This window comes from Tenrec ecaudatus, chromosome 16 (assembly GCF_050624435.1).
Source record: "Tenrec ecaudatus isolate mTenEca1 chromosome 16, mTenEca1.hap1, whole genome shotgun sequence".
NCBI classification, from domain to species: domain Eukaryota; kingdom Metazoa; phylum Chordata; class Mammalia; order Afrosoricida; family Tenrecidae; genus Tenrec; species Tenrec ecaudatus.
In genome coordinates, this window is record NC_134545.1 from 52,818,146 (window position 1) to 52,843,079 (window position 24,934).

The 24,934-nt window shown below is 36.3% G+C and overlaps 1 protein-coding gene across 1 annotated transcript in view; it reads right to left on the minus strand.

Annotated features, from left to right (window-relative positions):
* TET1 (tet methylcytosine dioxygenase 1) overlaps nucleotides 1-24,934 on the minus strand; it is a 107,015-nt gene that overhangs the window by 16,891 nt on the left and 65,190 nt on the right. The window contains exons 3-9 of the mRNA XM_075534470.1: nucleotides 19,517-21,827; nucleotides 16,785-16,875; nucleotides 16,211-16,304; nucleotides 9,863-10,074; nucleotides 6,194-6,344; nucleotides 5,783-5,869; nucleotides 2,046-2,135 (exon numbers count right to left, since the gene is read on the minus strand). Coding sequence (XP_075390585.1) covers nucleotides 2,046-2,135; nucleotides 5,783-5,869; nucleotides 6,194-6,344; nucleotides 9,863-10,074; nucleotides 16,211-16,304; nucleotides 16,785-16,875; nucleotides 19,517-21,827 — 3,036 coding nt within the window. The remainder of the gene's footprint in view (nucleotides 1-2,045; nucleotides 2,136-5,782; nucleotides 5,870-6,193; nucleotides 6,345-9,862; nucleotides 10,075-16,210; nucleotides 16,305-16,784; nucleotides 16,876-19,516; nucleotides 21,828-24,934) is intronic.

The window sequence follows — 24,934 nt, forward strand, 5'->3', positions numbered from 1 at the left end:
GCTTTAATCTTGTATCTAAGAAAGCACTGCCTAATACAGTACCATACAGCGTTATAACTATATTTTCTTCTAAAAGTTTTAGACTATTAGCTCATATATTTATTTAGATCTTGGTCCATTTTTGGGTAAATTCTTGCAGTAGGGGGTCCAATTTCAGGATTTTTGCATGAAAATACATAGTTTTCCTAGAAACATTGATATCTCTGATAATTAAGAAATCGTTGTGTCTAAATTTTATTCCACCAACCTAAACACATCTTATAGCAATGATAACACTTTCTTGAATCTCACTCACTATTAGCAAGTCGACGCTTTACTGACTATATAGGACAAAGTAGAAAAATTTCTGCCTTATAAATTGGGCTAGACCAGAGCATGTACCCAGATACAGATAGGAATTGGAAACACAGGGAATCCAGGGTGGAGGATCCCTCAAGGACTAGTGGTGAGAGCATCTATACTGGGAGGGTGGAAAGAGGGAACCGATTAAAACAATTAGGGATCTACATAAAACCTCGTACCTGGGGGACGGACAACAGAAAAGTGGTGAAGGGAGACATCGGACAGTGTAAGGTATTACAAAATAATAATTTGTAAGTTATCAGGGGTTCATGAGGGAAGGGGGAATAGGTAGAGGGAAATGAGCTGATGCCGTGGCTTAAGTAGAGACCAAATATTTTGAGAATTGTGAGGACAATATGTATAAATATGCTTTACACAATTGATGTATGTATGGATTGTGATGAGTTGTGTATGCCCCTAATAAAATTTTTTTTAAGTATAAAAAAAGAAAATTATGGCAAGGGCATATGTATAAATGTGCTTGACACATTGGAGGAATATATGGATTGTGGTCAGAGATGTAAGAGTCCTCAATAAAAGTATTTTAAAAAAAAAAAGGTCCACCACCACCACTACCACCACCACCAAAAAAAAAAAAAAAAAAAGGTCATGACTGAGGGAGAGTTGGGGAGTGAGGGGGAAAATGAGGAACTAATACCAAGGGCTAAAGTAGAAAGCAAATGTTTTGAGAATGATGATGGTAACGTATGTACTAATGTGCTTGACACAATGGATGGATGGATGGATTGTGATCAGAGTTGTACAAGCCCCAATTAAATGATTTAAAGAAGATTGTAAATTAAAAATTGTGAGTCCATTGATTATTTTTCTTCCCTTTAGTATTGGCTTGACTATATTCCAAATGAATTTTAGGATCATCTTATGCAATTTTTGCAAGAGAATGAAAGACTTTGACGGGGATTGCATTTACTCTAGAGGTCAATTTAGAGTGCAGTCCGCTAACAGGACTGTGTATCACAAGCATTAACTCGATCAAAGAGCTTATTTTCTAGTCAGTCTTTTAAAGCAAGATCAGTTAATGACAATCATATGAAAGATTCATAACCCAAGGACAAGTCTTGGATTACAAATATGATTTAGAGAGCAAGGCACAAAATAAACAATGGCATAAGATGGGATCTCTTAGGCCAGTTAGTTCAAGGTGGTTTTGGAAGTACGCTGAATTCTATTTTATGATTCTCAAAGGATATGTTGATGGACTTTCTCAACTAATAGGATAACCACAGGTCTTAATTATGGAGAAGTTTTAAGATAAAAAGTCAGGGAATTTGTGTGAAGAGGTATTTTTTATCATATAAATGCACCTGCTTATTCTTCGAGGGTAGCAAATTAATTACCCCTTTTCCCGTAGTCCTAATCTTGCCACTTCAGATTTCTCTTTGTTCCATAAATTCAAATAACATTTCAAAGGGACATAATTTGAATCTGTTCAGGTTATTAAAACTGCTATTTTGACATTTTTAAAAAAGAAGTGCAGAGACTTCTTTGGGAAAAGGTAAAGAGATGGAAATACTGCCTCAAGAAATACATACACTAATATAAAAGCTATTATATAGAAATTACCACATTTTCACAATTTCATTTTTACTCTTCCTGACATACTCTCACAATAAAATTATAAAATATTATATTCATGTAATAAATGTATTTCATTTATGTTAAAACAGCTATTATAAACATACCTGGTTTTTATAAGCAACTGGGGCATACTGCTTATAAATTGGAGCTAAACTCGTAGCCAAACTCTGTAAATTGTCTTCAAGGATTTTTTCCTATGAAAAAATAGTCCAATTTAGTTGTTTTATAAGGACATAGGAAATAAATTTAGCGTATGAAGTTAAATAATTAACCATTAGTAAAAGGTGTATAAAAGAGCTACCAACCGAGGGTAACAATATTGATTGGTCCCCTGAATCTAAACTGTTAAGTCACTATGATGCTTTAATTGGATACAATGTAACATGTTTTCATGTTTTCAGTTGGAAGAGAAACAGTAAGAATATTCTGTTAAGGTTCAAATATACTATGCCTCAAATATGCTATAAGACAGGTCTGATGAATCACCCTCTATAGAAAAACAAACAGATCATGATTAATGGCTATTAAATCAGGAAAGTTTGAAAAGTGGGAACATATGGTCATAAACTAGTGTAGACTTCTTGGCACCAAAGGGGCTATAAATTTAAGGAGATTTGATAAATCTGTAAAGAACATATAAAGACTCAGGAGAACTATTGGTTATACACACATTTAAGAGATTGAAAATCCTGTCTTGATATTATGGATGACATTCAGATTTTAGCATAGCTGAAAGGCCAATATAACAGTTTTTCATAAAGATATTTTACATCGAGCTAGCAGGTGTGAAGCAGTCATATATTGAAAGCAGTTAACTGACAGCAAGGATCAAGGTGGGATTAAAGAGGACATTTGGTTCTTATGGATTTGGCTGTAAGGAGATACTATGAATGTATAAAGAAGTCTTCGTACGACTGAGTTCATCTCCAGTATGCACTGTATAATTCTGAACATCAAAGAATCAGCAATACAGACAAAGGAAGAAAAAGGCACAGACAACAATCCCAACAACTGTAAAGAGTCAGTGATAACTTTTACGGTTTTTCCTACAGAATCATACGGAAATTTTCATTACTGAAGTTCTTTTTAAAAAGCCCATGTCTAGATTAGTTACATATATTCATCAGTGCTTAATCTCTATATTTTATAGATACATATTACTTAATAAGCAGGGTTAACAAAAAATACTTATGGAAAAATAAAATTAGACAACCACAGAATGCCTTCCTGCATTAGAAAATTAATGACTTCTTGTTAGAAATACCTTATACTATAGACCCAAACCCTGATTATCATATTTATTTAGTAGAAATTATAGAATTAATACTAACAATACTTTAGTTATAATTCTTAACATTTAAAATATTTGCTACAGGGTTTAACTTTGTTTTACTCTGAGGATGAGGAAGAGAAACTGGAATACTGGTATAGAAATTCTCTATAACTTATGCAAAATTAGGTTTAAATTTTTAAATGTTCTTATATAATTTTATTCATGTTATCAGCTTACTAAATATCTGTTATATTAATTATGCAGAAATGGTGAAAAAGTAGATAAGTAGAAACAAAACAATGATAGGTTATATTGTTGACTGTGAGTATTAACATATTAGCTTATTTTAATATTAAAAACGAATGATTGTTTCACTAGCCATCCATACACTCATTGTGTCAAGAAAATTTGTGCATGTGTTGTCATCTTTCTATTCAAAACATTTTCTTAAAAAAAAAACCAAACAAACAAAAAAAACATTTTCTTTCTATTTGAGCTCTTGGATAGAGGCTATTCTAATTGGAAAAAAGTCCAATAATACTTCACCTCTTGATCTACAGAATCACCACATCCATAATTATTATAACTAGCTGGAGAGATGATCATTTCTTGCATGCCAGACTCATATTATTTTGAGCACACAGGACCAATAGAATTTTCCTTTGGAATCTGAAACTGAGCTGAGAACAAATTCTGCCCTTTACAAACATGTTCTTAGTTCGGTGTACCATTATGTATTGAGAAAAAAAAAGATCACTCCATATAAACTGCTTCTTACCACTTCTTTCCCAGCCTATTCCTGAACAGAAAGGATCCAGTGCCACAGTGGATGATTATGAGTTGGGCAGGTGATCACCAGAACAGCAATTTGAGCTCACAAGTTGAGGCTTTCTGCTCCTGCATAGATTAACAGCCTTGGAAACTCTGGGTGACAGTTCTACTCTGTCCTGGAAGATCGCTAAGAGTTGGAATTGACTTGATAGCAGGGAGTTTAGTATGGATTATTCCAAATCAGCATCTTATTTTCACAGATAACTAGATTTTCCCACACTCCATCCATTATTAAAGAGTAGCCAGAGCCACAGGGTGATTGTGGCAATCCTCCCTAAAATCCTTCAATGTCTTACAAGCACTATGTGAATGTTAAACAGTGTTAAAGAGAGAGAAGGGGTGGGGGAAAGAAAACCATAAGCAATTGTGACATTCATGAATTATTTAATAATATTTCATAGAACTAAAACATTAATACTATTGTCATTATTATGATTCTTATATGAATGTATCCTTCTATAACATTTAGAAAGAGCCCAGGATAATTCTAAGGGAGAAATGCTATTAGTTTATTGAGTATTTTAATTGAGCATCGTATCTTGGAATTAAAGAAATTACCCATTAGTAAAATTTTATAGTTTGCCCTTATGTGACCTATAAGATTTTTAAAGTACTTCATAGTTGTGGATGTTTTGTGGCCCCTGATATGATTGGGCAAACTAACATATAGTATATTCTCAAATTGTGAACAGTAGATAAGAAAGTTATTGATTTTGAACAAGACGGACTTTTACCTTGCCATCTCATTAAACTATATTTATACTTCTAATATTCTATAAGCTACGAATCATTTTCTAGATAGAAAATAATGTCTAAAAATGATATTTTTCTCTCTCATACTTATGTGTAGAAACATCTTGACTTTACTGAAATGTCTAGTAACTCTAGAAAATACTAAATTTTTATTTTCTCTTTAAAGGGATAATTATGAATGCTACATTTTTACCAGTTTATTATAGTCATTATATTATAGTTTAATTCCTTCATTTTATTATCTATTTATTATATAAGATAATGACTTTATACTATAATTATTAAAAATCATTCTTGTGGATTTTTCATGGATTATTTTCTACATTTATTATAAAATATATGCTTTCTGTCCTATTAATTTAAGATATCTTTAAGATATAATTTTTCAAATATACATGTATTTCCCCCCCCCCAAAATAGTAAGAACAGTAACTCCTAACATGTGGGCCATAAGACCAATTACTAGTAGGACTGTAAAAAAATCAAATTTTGCTTATAAAAAAGTTATGTTATTATAAATAAAAGTATTATCTTTTATTTGAAAAACAATGAAATGAGAACTAACCAAACTCACTGTCATTGAGTCCATGCCAACTCATAGTGACTGCACTGTGGATTTCTCAGAATGTAACTCTAAAGGGGAGTCGTAATCCCTTTCTTCATCAATGGAGCTTCTCCATTGCTGGCAACCGCTTGACCTTACAGATACTAGCCCAACGCATAACCATTTTACCACCAAGGCTCCCCAGATAGTATTTAAGCCCTCTCGATATGCAACAAAGCAAAAAAAAAAAAAAAAGAAAGAAAAAAAGTAAGTAACATACTTACTTCTTAATTATTCCCACCCCTCCCATTGCCTATCCAACTACCCACTCCTAAATTACTAAGAGAATGGAATTATACCTATAGGTTATTTTAACTTAAATATGTAAATACTCAATTTATTTAAACGTAACAGTACATTTGACTAATTTCTTTGCTCACCATGGCCTTGTGTCCCGGACCGATTCGTTCCGGTTTCATACATCTTCTTCTTGGAATACGTCCTCTAGTAATTCTTTCATAGTAGGTCTGTAGGTGGTAAGCTTTCTTAGTCTTTGAAATGTTGGAAAATGGCTTTACTTAGTCTTCCTACTTTGGCTGTGTATAAATTTTAGAATCTTTTAACAGTGATTCTCTCCGGGGTAAGGTAGCAAGGGAAGAAGGGACAAGGAACATGTGGAATTTGGGTTGGTAGTTAAAGAATTGATTTAACTTATTTAGAACTTTCAACTATTTAGTTTTTTTCTTTGATTGATTCATTTCAACTTAAATATTTTGTTTTAGTGTTTAATTATGTATAAGGAATATACTTATATACTCATTGTGAAGTTAAAAAATAAAATGGAAACTTACATTTAAGGGAGAACTTGGATCAATTCTAAATTTTCTGGGGGCTGGACTTCTACCAAATTTGCATCCATTGAAGTACATACTCCAAGAACAGCCAAATGAGAATGAAGCTCCACAAGCCTCTGGATCAATTCCTTGACATGTACAGGTACGACTGGAAGATATTAATTACAAAAGGATGAACTGATAAAGCCAAGGGAAATACTCAAAACACTTCAGTTTTATGTATCGATGAATACAGATGAGCAAAAAATTAATGTAAAATAAAATCTATATTACAAATTATATATGTTGATGAATTTTATAATAATTAAGTCAGAATAGACTCTGGTAGTAGGTGGGAAATTTTGAACTAAAATATTTGTTCAGAACTGAAAATTCAAAATAGTTATTGATAAACTATTCAGGTTTAAAATATCGATAATTTCTTTTGGATCTGGAGGTGCCTGAGGTTTCAAAGCAAAGTTGCTGGGTCTCTTCCTGTCAAATTTTAAAATTAGGGTATAAAGTTTAGCTTCTTCCGTAAAATGAGATGTATACAGTACGTGAAGTGATCTTTTAAAAGTCTACAGGAACCTGTTGTAGCATGGCAGAGGGATCTAAGATGCTACGTTAAAAGCCTACAGGAACAATGAAAACACTTAGAATACATATTCATATATATGAAACCAGCGAGGCTGTATATATATAGCCTCATTTTGATTTCAAATTTGCAAAATGGTAGACTTTCTCAGCAGTATGTATACATACCTATATAATGTCAAAATAATGCAACTCAAAACAAGAAAATATCAAGTGCATTTCATAGAATATAGAAATCCAAAACTTATGAAACCTAGCACATCTGATATAATCATTGAAGTATTATTCACAATAGCAAAACAAGATGAATGGATATGAAAATGCAATATACATACAATAGATTATTTAAACATATTTTTCATAAATCACTGTCTCTCCCTTCCTCTCTTACATGCCTTACATTCACAAGATTGGTTCCAGAACCTTTATACAGCAAAATCCATGGATGTTCAAGACCTTTTGTCGCTTCTTAGCCTTTGATATATTGGTACCTATTGGCTAAATCCATGAATTAGGGGGTGGGGAGGAACCCAAACAAGAAAACCTACTCATCTAGATCTTTTCCTATAAAAAAGGAAAAGAACTGCCCTGGAGACTATAACTCTTTGTGGAGTAAATCTCTTACATAGCATCTAGTGGTTTTGAACTAATGACCTTGCACTTAAGTAGTCCATGTGGAAATCTTTATACAACCGAGGCTCCTGTGTAGATGTAGAACCCTTAGAATAAAGGCTAGCTGTATAAAAAGACCAATGCTCATTGGTAGTTACCAAGGATTATGGAAAGAATTTTTCTCTAGTATATACTTTCTGGTGGTGAGAAAAATTATTACCTATGATGGCTGCAGAAATTTCAATTGGGTACCTAGTTTTTTACAGACTTCCGGGCAAACATAATAATGAGGAAAAAAAAGTGATCGACTGGCACAAAGAGGGATATGAAAAGTATCTCATTCCCATAAAACCTTTTATCAAAATGAAAAATAGGTTTTGAATATGATTATCGGTTGATCGAACATTTTGATCAAAGGGTTAAGCAATATTTCAAATTGAGAGATAAAATTAAAGTTGCCAAAGAAAGAGCCTAATAGTCCATTTGAAAGAGCTTTTATGAAACATTGATATAGACATCACTACCAATAATGGGACAGGATGACTGCAAAGCTCCCGACGTGATGTACCATGAAGGACGCCTGCCAATAACTCACATACTAAGCTGAATCAGAAAGAAAAAAAATCAATAAGCAACACTAAGTTGTCCTGTCTCTTTCAAAAATGTTAAGGCCATGGAACAAAGAAACATGATTATCAAATGAAATGATTTTTGAAAAAAAAGACAGAATAGAAAGGCCCCTGTGGGTTTCTAATGCAGTAAATCTTTACAAAGCAGCCTTTTTCACCTATGAAGTATAGCTTAGATCATTGTATTATTGTATCAAAACATAATTTTCTGATTTTCACAATTATAGTGGGATTTAGAAATCATAAAGATGTCAGTTCTCGCAGTTTATTGATTTAATGCAGTCCCTTGAACATATCCTGAGATTTTCCTTAAAACTTTACCAGTGTCGTCCTAATACCCAAGGGACAGAGAATAAAAGAATTCTTGACTGCTCTCTCCACTATTGTGGACTTGGTGGTACCTCACTAACCTTGCTAGACCTGCGTGTGTGCATTTGTATAACTAAGATTGCTCCTTACATGAAATCCAAGATAGATAAACCCCTCAGAAACATTAATGGTAGCAACGATTCCCTGAGGGGGGGAGAGAGAGGGGAGAAGGGGTAACTGATAGCAATGATGACTGTATAACCCTACTCAAAGGAAACAACAGAATGGTAGCTGAATGAAGACATTGGATGGTCTAAGGTTTGGCAAAAATAATAATATATTATTAAGAGTTCATGGGGGTAGTAAGATGGGGGAGGAAGGGGATAAACAGGAGCTGATATCAAAGAGTTCAAGAAGAAACTTTTGAAAATGATGATGGCAGCAATTGTAGAACTATGATCTAATGGAACTAAGGATTGTTATATCTGTAAGAGCAACTAATAAAATGACAAACAAGAAAAATGGACTTCCTATTTCTACCAATTGAAACTCATATTCAAATTAGGGAAACAATGCACATTTATGTAGTTGCTTTTTAAAAAATAATAAAACATTGGACAAATGTTTGTTAAGCCCACAGGAAAGAACAAATTTTAAAGTGGAAAAAGCTTTTGCAAAAACACCACCACAAAGTTTAAAGTCCTCATGTGAACCTGTGTTAGAAGAAGATTCACCAGAAGAAAGCCAATCACATTCAACCTTGAACAGGTCGTCAGGAAATTAAATCTCTTAGAATTAAAAGAGTTCAACAATGATCCTAAGGTCATTCATTGCCATTAAGTCGATCCTGGTTCATAGTGCCCTACGACAGGAGTGGGTTGAAGTACCCCTATGAGATTCTGAGACTAACTCTTTAGGGCAGTGGAAGGTCTCATCTGTGTTCTGTAGTACCTCAGACTAAGTGGCTCGTAGCCCAAGGTAACCAGGTAACAAGACCCTTGGCTGTGTAAAAACACATGACCTTGTACGAGTAGAATTGGAATGGACTTGATGGCAATCGCTGGGTTACTTTTCTATATTACATACAGAACACAGAGATTAATAGTGGGAACTCAGAAGAAAGGTTTATAAGGTGAAATTAAATTTTGGAATCACTGGGGATACCCTAATACTTCTCACTTACAGCAGGGGTGAAATGCCGATACTTGAGGAAATATTCATTAGCAATGCTATAGAAAAATCCCTGGTGATAAGAAGGAATGAAATTGTACAATGGCTTATCAAGACCGGCTTTTACTTTATACAAAATTCCTGTTCCTCCAGAATCTAGGGACTGGAAGGGAGAGGGTGCAGGACATGAAAAGAACAAAATGGATGGGATTCTGGAATAGCCTTAACTTCCTAGCTTATTTCATGGAAATGTTTACTGCTTGGTTCTGAAGTCCTGCTTTCCAGAAAATAATAACGTGTGGTTAATTAAAAATCTAACATTCTATAATAAAGATCTGAATGTGAAACAGGACAAAACAACTTTGATTACTTTTCATTGAGGGTGCATCTTCGGGCTGTGGGATGACCATTGTATGACTTTAGACTTTCGGTGAGCTCCGTGTATAATTTGTCAGCCATGGGGAGAGGAATGCCTTCCCATACCATGATGAGCACTACCATTACAGCTGTTGAACAGTGGTGGCCTCTACGCTGCCGGACCAGACACAGAACCTTTTCTTCATCACCGCTTCTTCTTAAAACCTGCAAAATTATAATGTGTTCATTTTTTGGGGGAAAATAAGTACTCTAAGTTTGAGTATAATGTATATTCCCTTTAAACTTTCTAGGACTATTAGTCTTAGTTTTTGGTCTGGACGCCTGTAGGACTCTTCCTGTCTCATCGGTTGCCCTATGTCACATCCCAGTTTGAAGGAACAATACAAAATAAACAAAATTCTCTTCCAGATGGGTTATTACTTGTAAAAGTAGCACCCTGCAGTTTTTGTTTTATTGTTATTAAAAGAACTTATGGAAAAATTATGGCTTATTTTCCCCTGTGGGTGAATAATTTTACACTACGGTGATATCTTAGTTGTAGAATGGGTCTCAGCTCAAACTTTTAACCTTTAATAACAAATTTCTAAAAAATTGCTCAGGGTTCCTAAGAACACAAAGCCTAACATTCCAGGGCCTAAGCACCGCTCTCAGACAATATATACCTGCTTCTGTTAGTCAGTAAAAACATTATTCGTTGTTGTGCTGTTCCATTGTTTGTTTGTTTTTGCTTTATTTGCCTAAAATATCATAACCAAGACTCCAAAGAAAGTTAGTGATACCAGCAAGTTAAACTATGAGGGACACTGAGAACCACAATATAGTTAAAGAAGTAATTGTAAAATTTGTGTCAGGTTGTCGCCTGACAAGGCTTGGTCCAATACAGGAGGTGCAGTTGAGGTGGCTCTGATTCATAGTGGCCCTATGTCCAACCAAAAAGAACACAGCCTCGTCCTGCACCATCCTCAAAATTGCTCTTAGGTTTCAGCCCATTTTTGTAGCACTGTGTCCACTCATCTTGTCAAGGGCTCTTCCTATCCAGCACCCCACGCCTCGATGTTATCAAGTATGATGTCCATTTCAAGTGACTGCCTCCTCTGGAGGAAGTCCTGCGGCAGGGGGGGCGGGGCATGGGGTTCTGAAACCACAAGCTGAGGTTTTCCTATTCCTAAAGAGCCAGTCTCAGAAAGCCACAGGAGCAGTTCTGCCTATGATACAGGGATAAGATGTGTCATCATTGAATGGATGGATGACAGCAAGTTGTGGGGTTGGTTTCTTTTGAGTTATTTCAGGAGCCACCTGAGAACATATGGCAAAGCCTTGCAATTGGTGCTTCTAGGATTTAATGTTTACAGAAATGTAAATGAAAACTATGAGATAGCACATAACCCCTATAAAAAGGCCACTACTATAAAAAATACAGAGTGGGCAAGGATGTGGGAGATTAAATCTGTTATCTACTGCTCTTGGGATATGACAAAGACAACACCAAAAAGATTAAATACGTGTGGATAAAAAAAAATGGTGACATATATGTGTGCTGACAAACACATACACACATAACCCTACCTAAATAATTGGTAAGATAGACATAGATGTGTAAGCTATACGTGTGCACTTCTATTTACATACACAACAAAGCACAGAGGCGAAGCAGTCCCTTATTTAGACCTTATCAAGCAATCTGTGTGACTGGTTTTTAAGGCTGAAACCCACAGTTACTCAGGTAACTGGCATGCTAAGTTTCAGAAAGTGTATGTTTCCATTCGAATGGGCCAAGTACAGTGCCTTGGAAGTCTGGAACTAGCCATATAAAATGTTAACTATGGTGGAACAAAGAAGAGAGCAAAGACTCCGAAAAAGGAAATAGGCTACAGAAACAATATTGTTTACATGAAGCATGGCCTCATCCATCCAGAGACCAGAATGACCTGATAGTGGCCAGAAACTTCCAACAACCTTTCAGATCTGCAACAGCACAGATGGACACCCCAAGAAGTTTGCTCTGAGGAGCTCCGTAAACTTTCAACCAAAATTATCACTTGGCTCACTTTTAGCTAAGTAATAAAGGATCATAATATTAGTAATATTAAATGTACCTAAATAAATCATCGAACAAAGGTAAAATGGTCAAAAATGACTGTAAAATACAGATGAACAGGCATCTAGAATAGAGTATTGGACAAGGTACCAACCAGAAGGGAAAAATTGAGATTAACCACAGTGTGTAAAATGTAAAAAACAGGACTGAATAATTTATGTATAAATGGTTAAATGTAAAAAATTTTAAATGAACAAATTAAAATATTCCACACTGTTAAAATAAAAACCATTCTGAACAATTTCTGATAACCTGGTTAGCCAATCTATTTGAGTCTTGGGGAGTTTTTGGTATTTTTTAAGATCATTTTACTGGGGAACTGTAAGAACAGCCCTTTATAAGAATCCATACATCAATTGTGTCAAGCATATTTGTATATATGTTGCCATCATCACTTTCTAGACAATTACTTTCTATTTGAGCCCTTGTTATTACCTCCTATTTTGTCCCTACCTCTTCCCCCTCAAACTTTGTGGGAATATACAATTTGAGGAGTTCTTAAGGCAGGTGAAAACAGGACCCCTACAGGGTGAAGTCAAGGCATTCTAGAAGACAGCAGGCTGCTTAGTGCAACTCGAGGCCATTTGTTATGTTCTGAAATATTGGTAGAAAAGACTGGTTTTTAGACAAATATACTATTGCCATTTAAATAAATATAAAGATTTATTAGAATGTTTCCATGTCTCATCAGCCTGATTCACATGGATTGATGCCCATGCAGAGGTACAGGTGCTTACTAACACATGTGTTAATGTCTACCTGGCAAAGGAACAATTCTAGGTGGTGGAGGTGGGGTGGTGAAGAGAAATAAAAAAGCATTTAGAACAAAGGGGAAACAATGCAGGAATGCTGCACAAAGGTTTCATTGCCCAGTTAGAATTTGATATTAGGTATTTGTACATGAACATTGAAAAGAGAAGAAATAAAATTATCTTAGAAACAAGAAGGGCAGGTTGGGGGACAGAATAAAGCACAATACGCTTTCTTTCTTTTTTAAAAATAAGTTTTCTAAGACAATAAAAATGAAGTTAACAGACATAAGCCTGCAACTTGAGAGAACTAAATGTAACCAAATCCACTTTTTATTCAGATTCAGGTTCTGGTTTAATTTCAGATCTACGATTAACACACAATCCCAGATGAAAGTAAAATTGGAGCAATGTGCTCTATTGAATGTTTTAGTTTAAAGCAATATTCTTCCCACCTGAATTTTCCTAAATGAATCAATCACCCTCTCTGAATACCTGGTGGCACATGGTGGGTCGAAGCGCCACCAGCAGCAACCTAGGAGAAAGATAAGGCTATGTAGTCTTGGGAAGATTTCTGGTGTCGGGAAAACTGTAGAGTCGCTATGAGTTGCAATTGATTCCACTGTGCTGGGGGGTGGACGGGGGCAAGGGTAGTGGTGAACGTGACTAAAGATAAACTGCTTGTCAACCACAAAATACAATATGGAAGAATATAAAATAATATAAAAGCAAAATCCAAATCAGTTGCTACGGAATCGATTACTGGTCGTGTATACAAAGTAGAACTGTACTTCATATGGATATTAATAACTGGTTTGGGGGGAGTAGATTGCCAAGTCTGTTCTTGTAAGGTGCCTCTGGGTGGACTTCAGTCACCAACCTTTTCATTAGCAGCCACAAATGCAATCTTTTCAACCACCCTGAGACCCTGACTCATTCTGAAAGGTTTCTCATGCCTGGGAAAAAATCTATGATGACTACTATAGCAATATGATTGTAAGATATCAATTCGAATGTAAAATATCATGCAATCCAGGATAGCTAAATCTATAGAGACAGTAACGAAATTATTGGTTTCTTGGAGGTATGGCAGGGGAGCTAATAATGTTGAATAAAGGAATGAAGAAAATGCTCTAAGATTGATTGTGGTAATGACTGAGTCCTTGAGGTGACTGAACTGTTGACTTGTAGAATAGATGAATTATAGGTCAATAAAATTGCAGATTTTTTAAATGAAAAAAAAAAATGATATCCTAAAATTTAAAATGTTACAATATTAAGTACCATCGAGCATTTTTATTTCACCTTCATGTTCAATGAAAATTTATGGAGTGCCAACTACATTCTGGGCATTACTCCAGGCAACAATGGCAGATAGTTTAAATAGGCTCACTTTTTTAGAGAAAAGTTTAACTAAAATTATGACTCTTCCATAGAAACATTGTATAACTCTATAGTTCAATCACTTCAAGAAATGTTTTAATTGTCATTAGCAGATACAAAGTTTTCATTAAACTACTTGACAATCATTAATCATTTTAATCCATATCTCTATTCAGCTCTAGGAATCTACCACTATCTACATACACTAAAATGGTCTATTGACTCTGAAAATATTATATAAGAGAAAGTAAGTAATTCTGCCCCACCTGCTTCATAGGAAATGCTAAGCAGAGGCAGCATTTTCACTTTGCATGTGCTAGGCCTGCATTAGATTACTAATCCGTGTGCCTCATCCACACCAGCATTATCAGTGGAGGGGTGTGTGGATGTGTGCCTTGGTGTGGACTTGAGCAGATTTAAGCTAGTGAGGATTAAGAGGATGTCTGCAGATCAACAGCTAAATACAACGGAAGAAAACCCTAAGGCCTACAATGACTGAAATTATGGGGAAGATTCAAGACAAACGTAGCTAACCAATGCACTACGAGTCCACATTTTCATCCATGCCAGAAGAGGACGAACATCCAGAAGCAGGTTTGCCATCAATGGATATTTCACCTTAGAACACCATTCCTACACTTCGGTTTTTCCCATAGCGCTGTCCTTGTAAGCTGCGTTCAAATCACAACACTTTGTGCAGCAGGCTGTTCTCTGAAATCGCCCATCACACAACAAGTGGTTCTAGAGAAACCGCTTTCATGAAAAAATTCAAATCCACTCGTGGCTCACGTAGCAGGAACAATGAGTACTATGAAAGCTACTCCACCAGAGCTTTATTCCGTGGTTTCCTTTGGTACCCCCTCGTATGCCTTTCCGCTGTCAGTTCACTTTAAAGTTATAGAGCCTCTGATTCTTTCATAGCATAACGAATGCAATGCTTACCTATATAAAGAACCTTGTTTTTCTCTAGCTAAAGCCTGGTTCAAGCCCGATCTCCACTTAATTTTATTTTCTATGAAACAGTTAAAAAAAATATCTTGGGTTTTACTTTTTATAAAATTCAGAGTATTTAACACCCCCCCAGCCTCCCACCCCAAAATGGGAGTATTTAATCTGGTACAATATCAAGTATTTGACACAGTGCTTGACATATAGTAAAAATTGTTTTTAATCACAATTGTAATCATTGGTATTTTTTTTTACAAATAACTAATAGAGGGCCCTTAATCCCAGGGTTAACAAATTCAAGTTTAAAAAAAAAAAAAAAGAAAGGACAAAACTCAAGTAAAGTGGTTAATATCCACGTGGATGTGAATATCCTACCATGGTCATGAATTTGTTTTCTGTTTGTTTTTCAGTTGAGAACCAAAGAAGCTGAATTCAGTGCTTATTTATTCAGCCATAAATCTTTTGAAAACATAAAGTTTTTGAATTAATTATAAATTTAATTTTGCTCTCAAAAAGCTGACTATTCTGATGAAGTGTGATTGAGACCAATGAACTCAAGGGCAGAGAGTATCAAAAAAGGAGTCCTGGTACGGTTCCCCAGCTGGTTAAGCAATGAGAAATGTACCTAAGGGTTAGTGTTTGAACCTAATAGGCATGTGAAGATGCAGAAACATCGGGAAGTCTCTTTCCAATAAGATTTATGGATGCAGTTCAAGTCTTTCCTCTGAGAGCACTATGGGTTTACCGTACAGAATTGAGGATGAACAAGGAAGGTGAAAAAAGCAAGACTTCTCTGACATGATCCTTCAATATTCTTCAAATTAGGCTAAGTAAAAGAAAGATTATGCTTAACCACTATGTCACTGTCTTTTATTCAAAGATATGTTAACTGATAAGAGTTCACAAGAGATTAGTGAAAATCTGAAATCTTAGGGTTGAGAAGTCATTTGGCGAGCAACTGTTCATTGAACCTAAAACTATGTATTTTAAAATATTCTAAAGGTATTGACGCAGGTTCCCAATACATAGTCAACCTAAGACTGTTCAAATCCTAATTGCCTCACTGTAAGAGTAAGTAGATTTTTCTGGCCTGTATTTTTGTGGGAAAAAGTTTTCAATTAGTTTATCTTCCACATAGCATTAATCTATTTTCAATACTTACCCACTTAGCAATGGGACAACCATGAGAGCTTTTTCCTTCTTTTGCAGCATAAACTACAATTTCAATTCTGATAGCATTTCCTTTTTGACCAAACCTGTGTATAGAACACAGTGAATGAAAAATAATTGTGAGTTATCCTGGAAACTTGCAGTTTTTAGGATCCAAATATGCTCAATATGTATGTTAAACTTAAAAACTTGTATTTTGTGGCAGATTATTTTTGTTATTCAGATCCCTTTACTTAGCCTTGAAGATGATTCCTTAAAAATGACTTGGCTTCAAAGACAGGAAAGGCCGTGAATGCAGTAGTGATTACCGAATGCGTTTACCACATGCATTACTAAACAAAATAAATGTGTCTGCACTTAAGAACAACACTAGCGATTTTGTGGGTGATTGGTTAATTACCCAACAGCTCATAGGATGAGTGACTGCCTAACTACCCAGAAAGTATGCCTTACCCGGGCCATATGGAATATCCAACGTATACTTCTTAAGGATGTCCAGTCACATCAAATTTATTCCCACAAGTTCTGCATCCTCACTGACTCAGTACAATGAAGAATGTCCTCACCTATTCTCCATGATTTCCCTGACAGCTGCGACACTTGGTCCTGCCCCAAGGTGTGTATAATATGGACCTTTGTCTTTTTGGATAACTCGACCTGTGGAAGAAATGAAATTATTAGACCCAATTGTACAGAATTGTAGAGACATGGAAGAGTTATTACTGACTAAAATTAAAATATAAAACTATGACTTTTGATAAGAATTAAATTAGCCTTCATGACTAAAGGCAAGAAAAATAGGTTTTAGCTTGTTAATGTTCCTTTTGTCCTTCCTTCAAAAATCAGAGCACTAAATGATTTTCATGAATTAGATCATGTTTGTTTTCCTACCTCCTGATCTAAAAACAAAAATACAATTTGTCATTGAAGTTCACGAGTAACTATACCACTATGCACATAGTATGCTACACTAAGTCAGAGATGTAAGTTTTGTCTTTTGAATGGGGCCTTTCTTCTGTTGTGAAATTCAAGAAAGTCTTTCTCACTTTCTGAAAGGGAGGTTGATGTGGACTTTGTGCGCATAGGCATCAGCAACACAAACTCAGTTCGACTAGTTCATGTTTCTGTCTATGTGAAATGGGGATGAGCCCCCTCTATAGTAGGGTTGCTATGAGATAGAGCATGCCTTGGAGGCAAACTGCCAGCCGCATAGGAACCTGTCACTCTGAAGTTTCTCTACTCAGACAGCATGGTCACTTTATCCTGAAAGTCTGTGCATGCTCTAGCTCACAATAAATTACATTTTAAAAAACATCACAAGCCTATATATTAAGGTCTTTTGAAGATAGTAGAATAAACTAATTGTAATATAGTATTTAAACATGAGTTAAGAGATGCACAATAAACTTGTAAAGGTTTATCTTTGACTCCCTTCATGGAGAAAAAAAGGTTTATCTTTGTCCTCACTTCAGTAGCACATATACGGAAATGTTTCTTTCACCCTATGTCCATGTCTATAAGAATTGCAGGGAAGACTCACCAACTCACTCACTCACTCACTAACTCACTCTCACTCCCTCACTCACTCTCTCACTCTCTCACTCACTAACTCACTCTCTCACTGACTCACAAACTCACTCTCTCACTCACTCACTCTCTCACTCACACACTAACTCACTCACTCTGACTCACTCTCTCACCGACTCACTAACTCACGCTCTCACTCACTAACAAAAAAAAGAAAAAAAACCAAGAAACTAAAAAGAATTGCAGGGAAAACAATCCTGAGAAAACAATGGGACTTATGGGTCCTGGGTGGAGAGGGCAGGCAGGGAGGGGAATGGGGAGCCAACAAACTAAATGCAAAGGGAACAAGAGACCTGAAAATGATGCTGAGAAGGCAAGGTGGGGTTTGATCAACTGCAACGTATATAAGAGGAGTCCCTGAGCTGAGTGGAGGGTGACCATAATAGTGGGACAGAAGGTGAAAGGAAGTAGAGAAACTATAGCATGTATATATATAAATATATTAATTTATATCGAAAGGGATAGAGGCCAATGCACATATATTTATAAGTTAATTATTACATTTGCAGAAGGACTTTGGGCCTCTATTCAAGGTCGCCTAAACACAAGAACACTTTCTTCTAATAACCTTGCACTCTTTAATACTCACCTTCCTGATCTAAAAGCTGAATATACAATGGGTGCTTAAACAAACGTGGTGAAGAAAGTAGATGGTACCTGGCTATCAACAGATACAGCATCTGGGGTCTTAAAGGCCTGAAATTAAACAAGCAGCCATTTGGCAGGGAAGCAAAATAATCCCACATGGAAGAAGCACACTAGCCTGTATGATCACAAGGTGTTGCCAGGATAGGTATCAGGCATCAAAAGATCCAAAATAAACATTTATATCGATGTGAATGAGGGAGTTGGAGTGGCGACCCCAAAGCCCATCTGTAGACAACTGGACATTCCCTCACAGAAGGGTTACAAGGAAGGGACAATTCATCAAGGGTACAGTATAGCACTGATGAAACACATCATTCCTCTAGTTCCTGAATGCTTCCCCCACAACTACCATGACCCAGTTCTAGTTTACAAATCCAGTGAGACCAGAAAACACAGATTGGTACAGATAAGAGCTCTGGACAAATGGGATTCAGGACAAATAAAAGCCTCGGGAACAGTAGTGGAAGTTGCAAAAACATGAGGGTAGGGATAGAGCGGGAGACGGGATAAAAAGGGGGAATCTGTCACAAGTTTAGATATATAGCCCACCCCCAGGGAGATGTACGGAAAAGTGGGTGAAGGCAGACAATGGATAGTGTGAGACACAAAATAGCAACAATAATATATAATTGATCAAATATTCAAGAGGGTGGGATGATTGAGGAGGGAAGGGGGAAAAAAGACAAGCTAATAACATCTCGAGTAGAAAAAATGTTTTAGAAATGTTGATGGCAACATGTGTACACATGTGCTTAATACAACTGAGCTATGGATTGTCATAAGATTTTAAGAGCACCCCAATAAAATGATTACTAAAAATAAATGAAGTTACTTTATAAAACAAAAACCAAGTTTTTTGTTGTATACAAGATATGGATTGCACTTATAATTTACCTCAGCATAATCAATAAACATCTATCAAAAAAAAAGGGACAAGTCCATTAGCTTGACTATGAAGGAGATAAAATATGTGTACCAGGTGAGCGAGAACTGACGTCAGTGGTGACAAGTGGAAATGGCTTCCTTAAGGGAGCAAGGAGCACCCAGACCACAAAGCACTTACTCTGATAGGTGCAGTTGCAGGTGGGTGGGTCAGCATCGTTTGGTGAAGACCCCTGTTCTTTGGGGGGAGTGGTTAAGGAGTTCAAGGCATCATCATGAAAACTTTTCTGTGTGTTCTGTCCTGGAGAAAATGTGGATGTTCCAATACCAGAGGAGCAGACATCCTCTTCCATTTTGGTTGAAACCACTAAATTTCCACTGGAACTTACTGCATTTACATTCCTGAGAATTTGTGCTGGGTCAGACAGGGGGCTCTCATGAGAGATGCCAGGCAAAGTCGGCAGTCTCTGATGCGCCAGGTGCTCTTGAGTATCCTGCTGATAGTGTGCTTGGTCCTTGCCAGTCATGAAGTGAGCAAACGGGTTAAGTGTAAAGTGGGGCTGGGGCAACTGATGAGCTTTCTGATTAGCAATCCCTGTTGGTGGTACCTGAGAACTGGAACCTTTTTCTATAAACACCTCCCCAGTTTTGAATGGCGATAAAAAGGACGGATCTAAAGGTTCGAGCTTGATTAACTTTTCCTGTGCTATTTGAGGATGATATCGCTCAAACTTTATCTGAGTGATGGGAGAGAATAATTTGTTATGCTGTCTTGTAGAATTTGTTTGAATTTGTGGCTCAGGTACTTTCTGTTGGGGAGAAATTGTTCCCATCTGAATCGGAAATCGATGCGGGCCCACATGACCATATCTTTGGAATTTAGATCCCATCCAAATTCCATGTAACTTTAGATACTCAGATGATAGCTCTTCCTGCCTCTTCCGGTCACTGTGTCCGCTAGTTGTGACTGCAACCTTCTTTGTCCGCTGCTCACTCGGTGGGCTGGCTTTTGTCTTTTTCTGAGCTTGTCTCTTCTGCTTTCTTAAAGAGGGTCCATGATTATTGTGAACATTTGAGCGTGGCTTCTTCTTTATTATGCCCTGTTCCTGACTACATTTTTGCTGTGCATGACATGCAGAAAGGTTTGTGGATATACTCTTACATTTTTTGTCCTCTGGTTTTATAAAATTGAATTCAATTCTTGAGGCTAATTGTGTTAACTGTGCTGCAACATCTTCCTCTATTTGACTGTGAGCTGCATCCTGACCCGACAGATCAAAGTCCATCTTATTACTGCTGTGCACGGATTGATGACAGCTTCCCAATTTACTACTACTTGGTGGGATTTGATGCACACTCTTGGAATGATTGTCAAGCGGACTTCTACCACGGGCAACATTTTTGTTGATGTTCATTTTAGATGAATTTGACTTAAGCAGCGGCACTAAGCTCGTGAGTTTTGAGTACACCTGTGCCGTGGCGGATCCTCGATTAGTAGCTAGGCTGCTGTTTGGATTGGCAATGCTATTTTGGCCATTGAACACCACCAGATTGCATGAATTCTGATTTTCCAAAGATGGAGCAGGGTGTAAGGTTTGTGGCTCCCCTTGAGAGTTTGAGTCGTGGAGGTCTCTCCGAACAGAGCAAAGGAAAGCTTTGCAGGTGTTGAGCAAACTAGCCGTTCTCTGGCCCGTTTCTTCACCCTTCACTGACTTTGACGGGGAGGAATTCTCCGACGGCGCTTCTGAAAGTTGAGTCAGGGCCTCTATGGCCACCATTTGCTCTGCTGTTAACATTCTCTCTCTCATTAGGGATAAAAGAGTTGGCTGAACAGGAGACCCATCTTTTGGTTCTTTAATGGGTATACTCTCGGGAGTTTTGGGCCGATCACTTTTATTATATGCACCATGCTGACTTTTAAGATTCAAGTTTGCGGGATCTGGAAGGGACTTGGCCTGAAGGCCGGGTTTCTGCACCACTAAGCCATTACTTCCGGCGTTGAGATGCGCGCAGCTCGAGCTGGTGGGTACGGAGCACGCGCCATTGTTAGAGTTTGCGGTGTCTTTCAGATATCTGTAGGAATTGTTTTCAAGTGCCTTGCCAAATTCAATATTAATTTTTTTAAATGGCACATTTGTTTCAAGTGGTAGGTAGTGTACATTTTTTATGCCGTTTCTTACAGATTGTGATAATAGCTTTTGAGGTTCAAGGTTACTAAGTGGGGCTTTTTTCTTGTCCTCTTCAGTGTTTTTCACTTTTTCAGCTCCTGTGACAGGAGCACTGAAATCTCCTTTGACATGATCACTTAAATGTGTTCTCTTGTTTTGTGTCCATTTTTCCACTTCAATGCCTGTCATGCTCTCTTCGGTTCTGGTTACATTGTCAAGGGGATATGGGTTCAACTCCAATCTTTGTTCTTCCCCATGACCACAGTTACTGTGTTCCATGGATTCTGACTTGGGGCCATTTACTAGTTTGTTGTCAAATTGTGCCTGTAAAATAAACATAAAAAGTACTTTCATTCATGTATTTAAAATGTCTGAGAGAGAACCATAGGAATGGCAGAACTGAAAAGTGAAGTCCCTGTGGATACAACCAAAAAGGGCAGTAATTAAAAATATCAAATATATGAACATGACTCAATGACATAATCAGATATTTCTTAAAACATAGTAAAATTAAATTATATCTCATTTCTAATCATAGTACTTGGAACATCAGTATATTCAAGATCTTCGAAAATTATTTTTTAATTATTAAAATTAGTCAGCATTATGTGCAATTTTATAATGTGTATATTTCAAAAATTCTAAAAGTATAGCTGAAACAATGGTCACCTTGTTTTCAAAGAAAAAAGCCTATTAAGAGATTCTTGATAAGAAAATACAATAAGATAATTAAACATTCAATATAGGTCAAAGCACCACACTAATCTAATAAACTAATAATAATTTAACAATTTACTAGATAAACTCCTGTTTATACATAGTAGGACATTTAGCAGTTTTAAAAATAATGAGAAAAGGGGAAAGATTTGTCTTTAACTCATAACATACAACTAAAACCTTCAGTCAAATTAACAATTTAAATAGTCTGTCACATGACTACAAAATCTAGATGGGGAAAATATACCTGAGGGGAAAAAGTATTAAGTCATGTATAAAAAATACATTTTAATCTTTGTATAATTAAATAAACTCAGTAGGAAAAAATACGGTTTTTAAAAATACTGATCATGCTGCATTATTCCCAGTAACAATAAACAGTTTTAGGATGAGTAGTTTTGTTTACTCTATTTCGAGACATGCAAAAATAAGATGAAGATATTTCATTAATTAAAGTAGTTCCATAAGAATCTTTTGATTCATGTTTGACTGAGAATGTACAGAATCATATGCAAGATAATATAAAAAATATAATGAGGAGTTGATACCGAGGGCTCAAATAATAACCAAAAAAATCCTTATTTTAGAAAGAAAATGTACAAATGTGCTTGACACAATAGATGGATGCATGGATTATAAAGCTATATATATAAGCACCCCCAATTGAAAGAGTGAGTAAAAGGACAGTGAGAAAAAGATAGGAAACATTTTTTATGCCCCATTTAACAAGCCACTTAAGTGGAAATCAAGTGTCAAAAGATGCTCAAACTTTACCAAAATCTGGATCAGTATGAGTTTGTTTTGTATGGTTTAGGATATTCACGTTGTGAAATACTTAGAACGTTGCCCACAACATCATTAACAGAACAGTGGGTGATGCCTCAACTCTTTAGCATTTAAAGCAAACAGTAGTCTTCCTGGAAAAAAATTCTGGAAGGCTATACCTAAAAGGTTGATAGTAATTGTCTCCGGAAATGGAACTGGGGTTAAGAATAGGCATTGTTTTTTAACATGATGGTCTTTTTATATATGTGCATAAGTAAGTAACCACAAAACCAAACCAAACCCACTGTCTCGGAGTAGATTCTGATTGATACTACTCTAAATGGACTTTCTGAAGCCGTAAATTTTCCTGGGAGCAGTCTCAACTTTCTCTCACAAAGCGTCTGGTTTGCTTACCTAGCGTTCCCACTCATTGGGTCTTTAGACAAGTATGCTTTAATGCATACACTCCACTGTCACTGTAAAGTATACATTCCTCTGCAGAAAAGATCTTGCGGACCCCTCCCTTAAAGCAGTGGTTCTCAACCTTCCTAATGCCGAGAAAGTTCCTCATGTTGTGGTGACCCCAACCATAAAATTATTTTCATTGCTACTTCATAACTGTAATTTTGCTACTGTTATGAATTGTCATGTAAATATTTGGTAAGCAGGATATATTTTGGTTGTTACAAATTGGACATAATTAAAGCGTAGTGATTCTCCACAAAAACAATATGCAATTATAGATTGTGAAATATTTCCAATGACAAATAAATGAAATTTTGTCTTGAAGCATGGTGAGCATGTCTTCATGCCGTGTACACTCGTACGTGGACGTATCTGCAAATGGGTGGACCCGCCTGGAGATCATCGGAAATAGGTATTTTCCGATGGTTTTATGTAACCCATTTGAAAGGGTCGTTGACACACACACCCCAGCCATATGGGGTCCCGACCCACAGGTTGAGAACCGCTGACTTAAAGATTTGTGTACCAAAAGAATGTTTTCATAAGACCTTTGCGCTAAGTGGTTTATTTAGTTAGTTGGCATAAATAAAGAGAATAGACATACTTATATATTCCAAAATTCTGGGACCATTAAAATTTGACCGCAACATATTATCAACTACTAATACCAGACTCTTTAAGAATAGAACACCTAGGGGATGGAGGGGGAAGAAATTGGGAGCTGATACCAGGGGCTGAAATAGGAAGAGAATGCTTTTAAAATGATGGCAGCATATGTGCAAATGTGCTTGACACATTGCAGGAATGTGTGGATTGTGATAAGAGATTTAAGAGCCCTCAATAAAAGTATTTTTAAAAAAACACCTTCAAACACTAGATTTCTGTAGAGCTTGTGAGCTTTTATCTTTTCTGTACCTTAAGAAATCACCACTTTGAGTGAACTATTGAATTATATGTTATATGGACTGTCTTAAGAAAACTATGTGCGCACACACAGAGAGAGAGAGAGAGAGAAATCACCGAACTCTTGCAAATATATTCCACTAAAGTCTGGGAGAGGTACGCACTCACGTATTGAAGAGTGCCAGGCACCCTTAGCTAAAAAAATACCTGCTCTTGTGTAACACCTCATTCAGAGGAAAACTGAGTAACCAGGTAAATAGATTTATGGGTTATGAGGAAAAGAAAAAAATCCAAGTTCGGATGATCAAAAGTGAATCAGCTGATAGGAAACTGAAAAGTTAAGTGATATTTTGTTAATGAGGCAAACTCGGGGAAAAAAATAAAATTTCAAGTTGCACACTTGGAAAAAATATATAATAAATCTCAATTGATTATTAAATATATAATTGTAATACAAAAAATTTTGAATTTGTTTATGTGCTGCTTTGTATATTCTCAGCAACGAAAGTAAATAAATTACTTTTTTTTTTAATAAAATACTCATTACGGTTGCAATTCTGAAGCAGTGAAGCATCAGCATG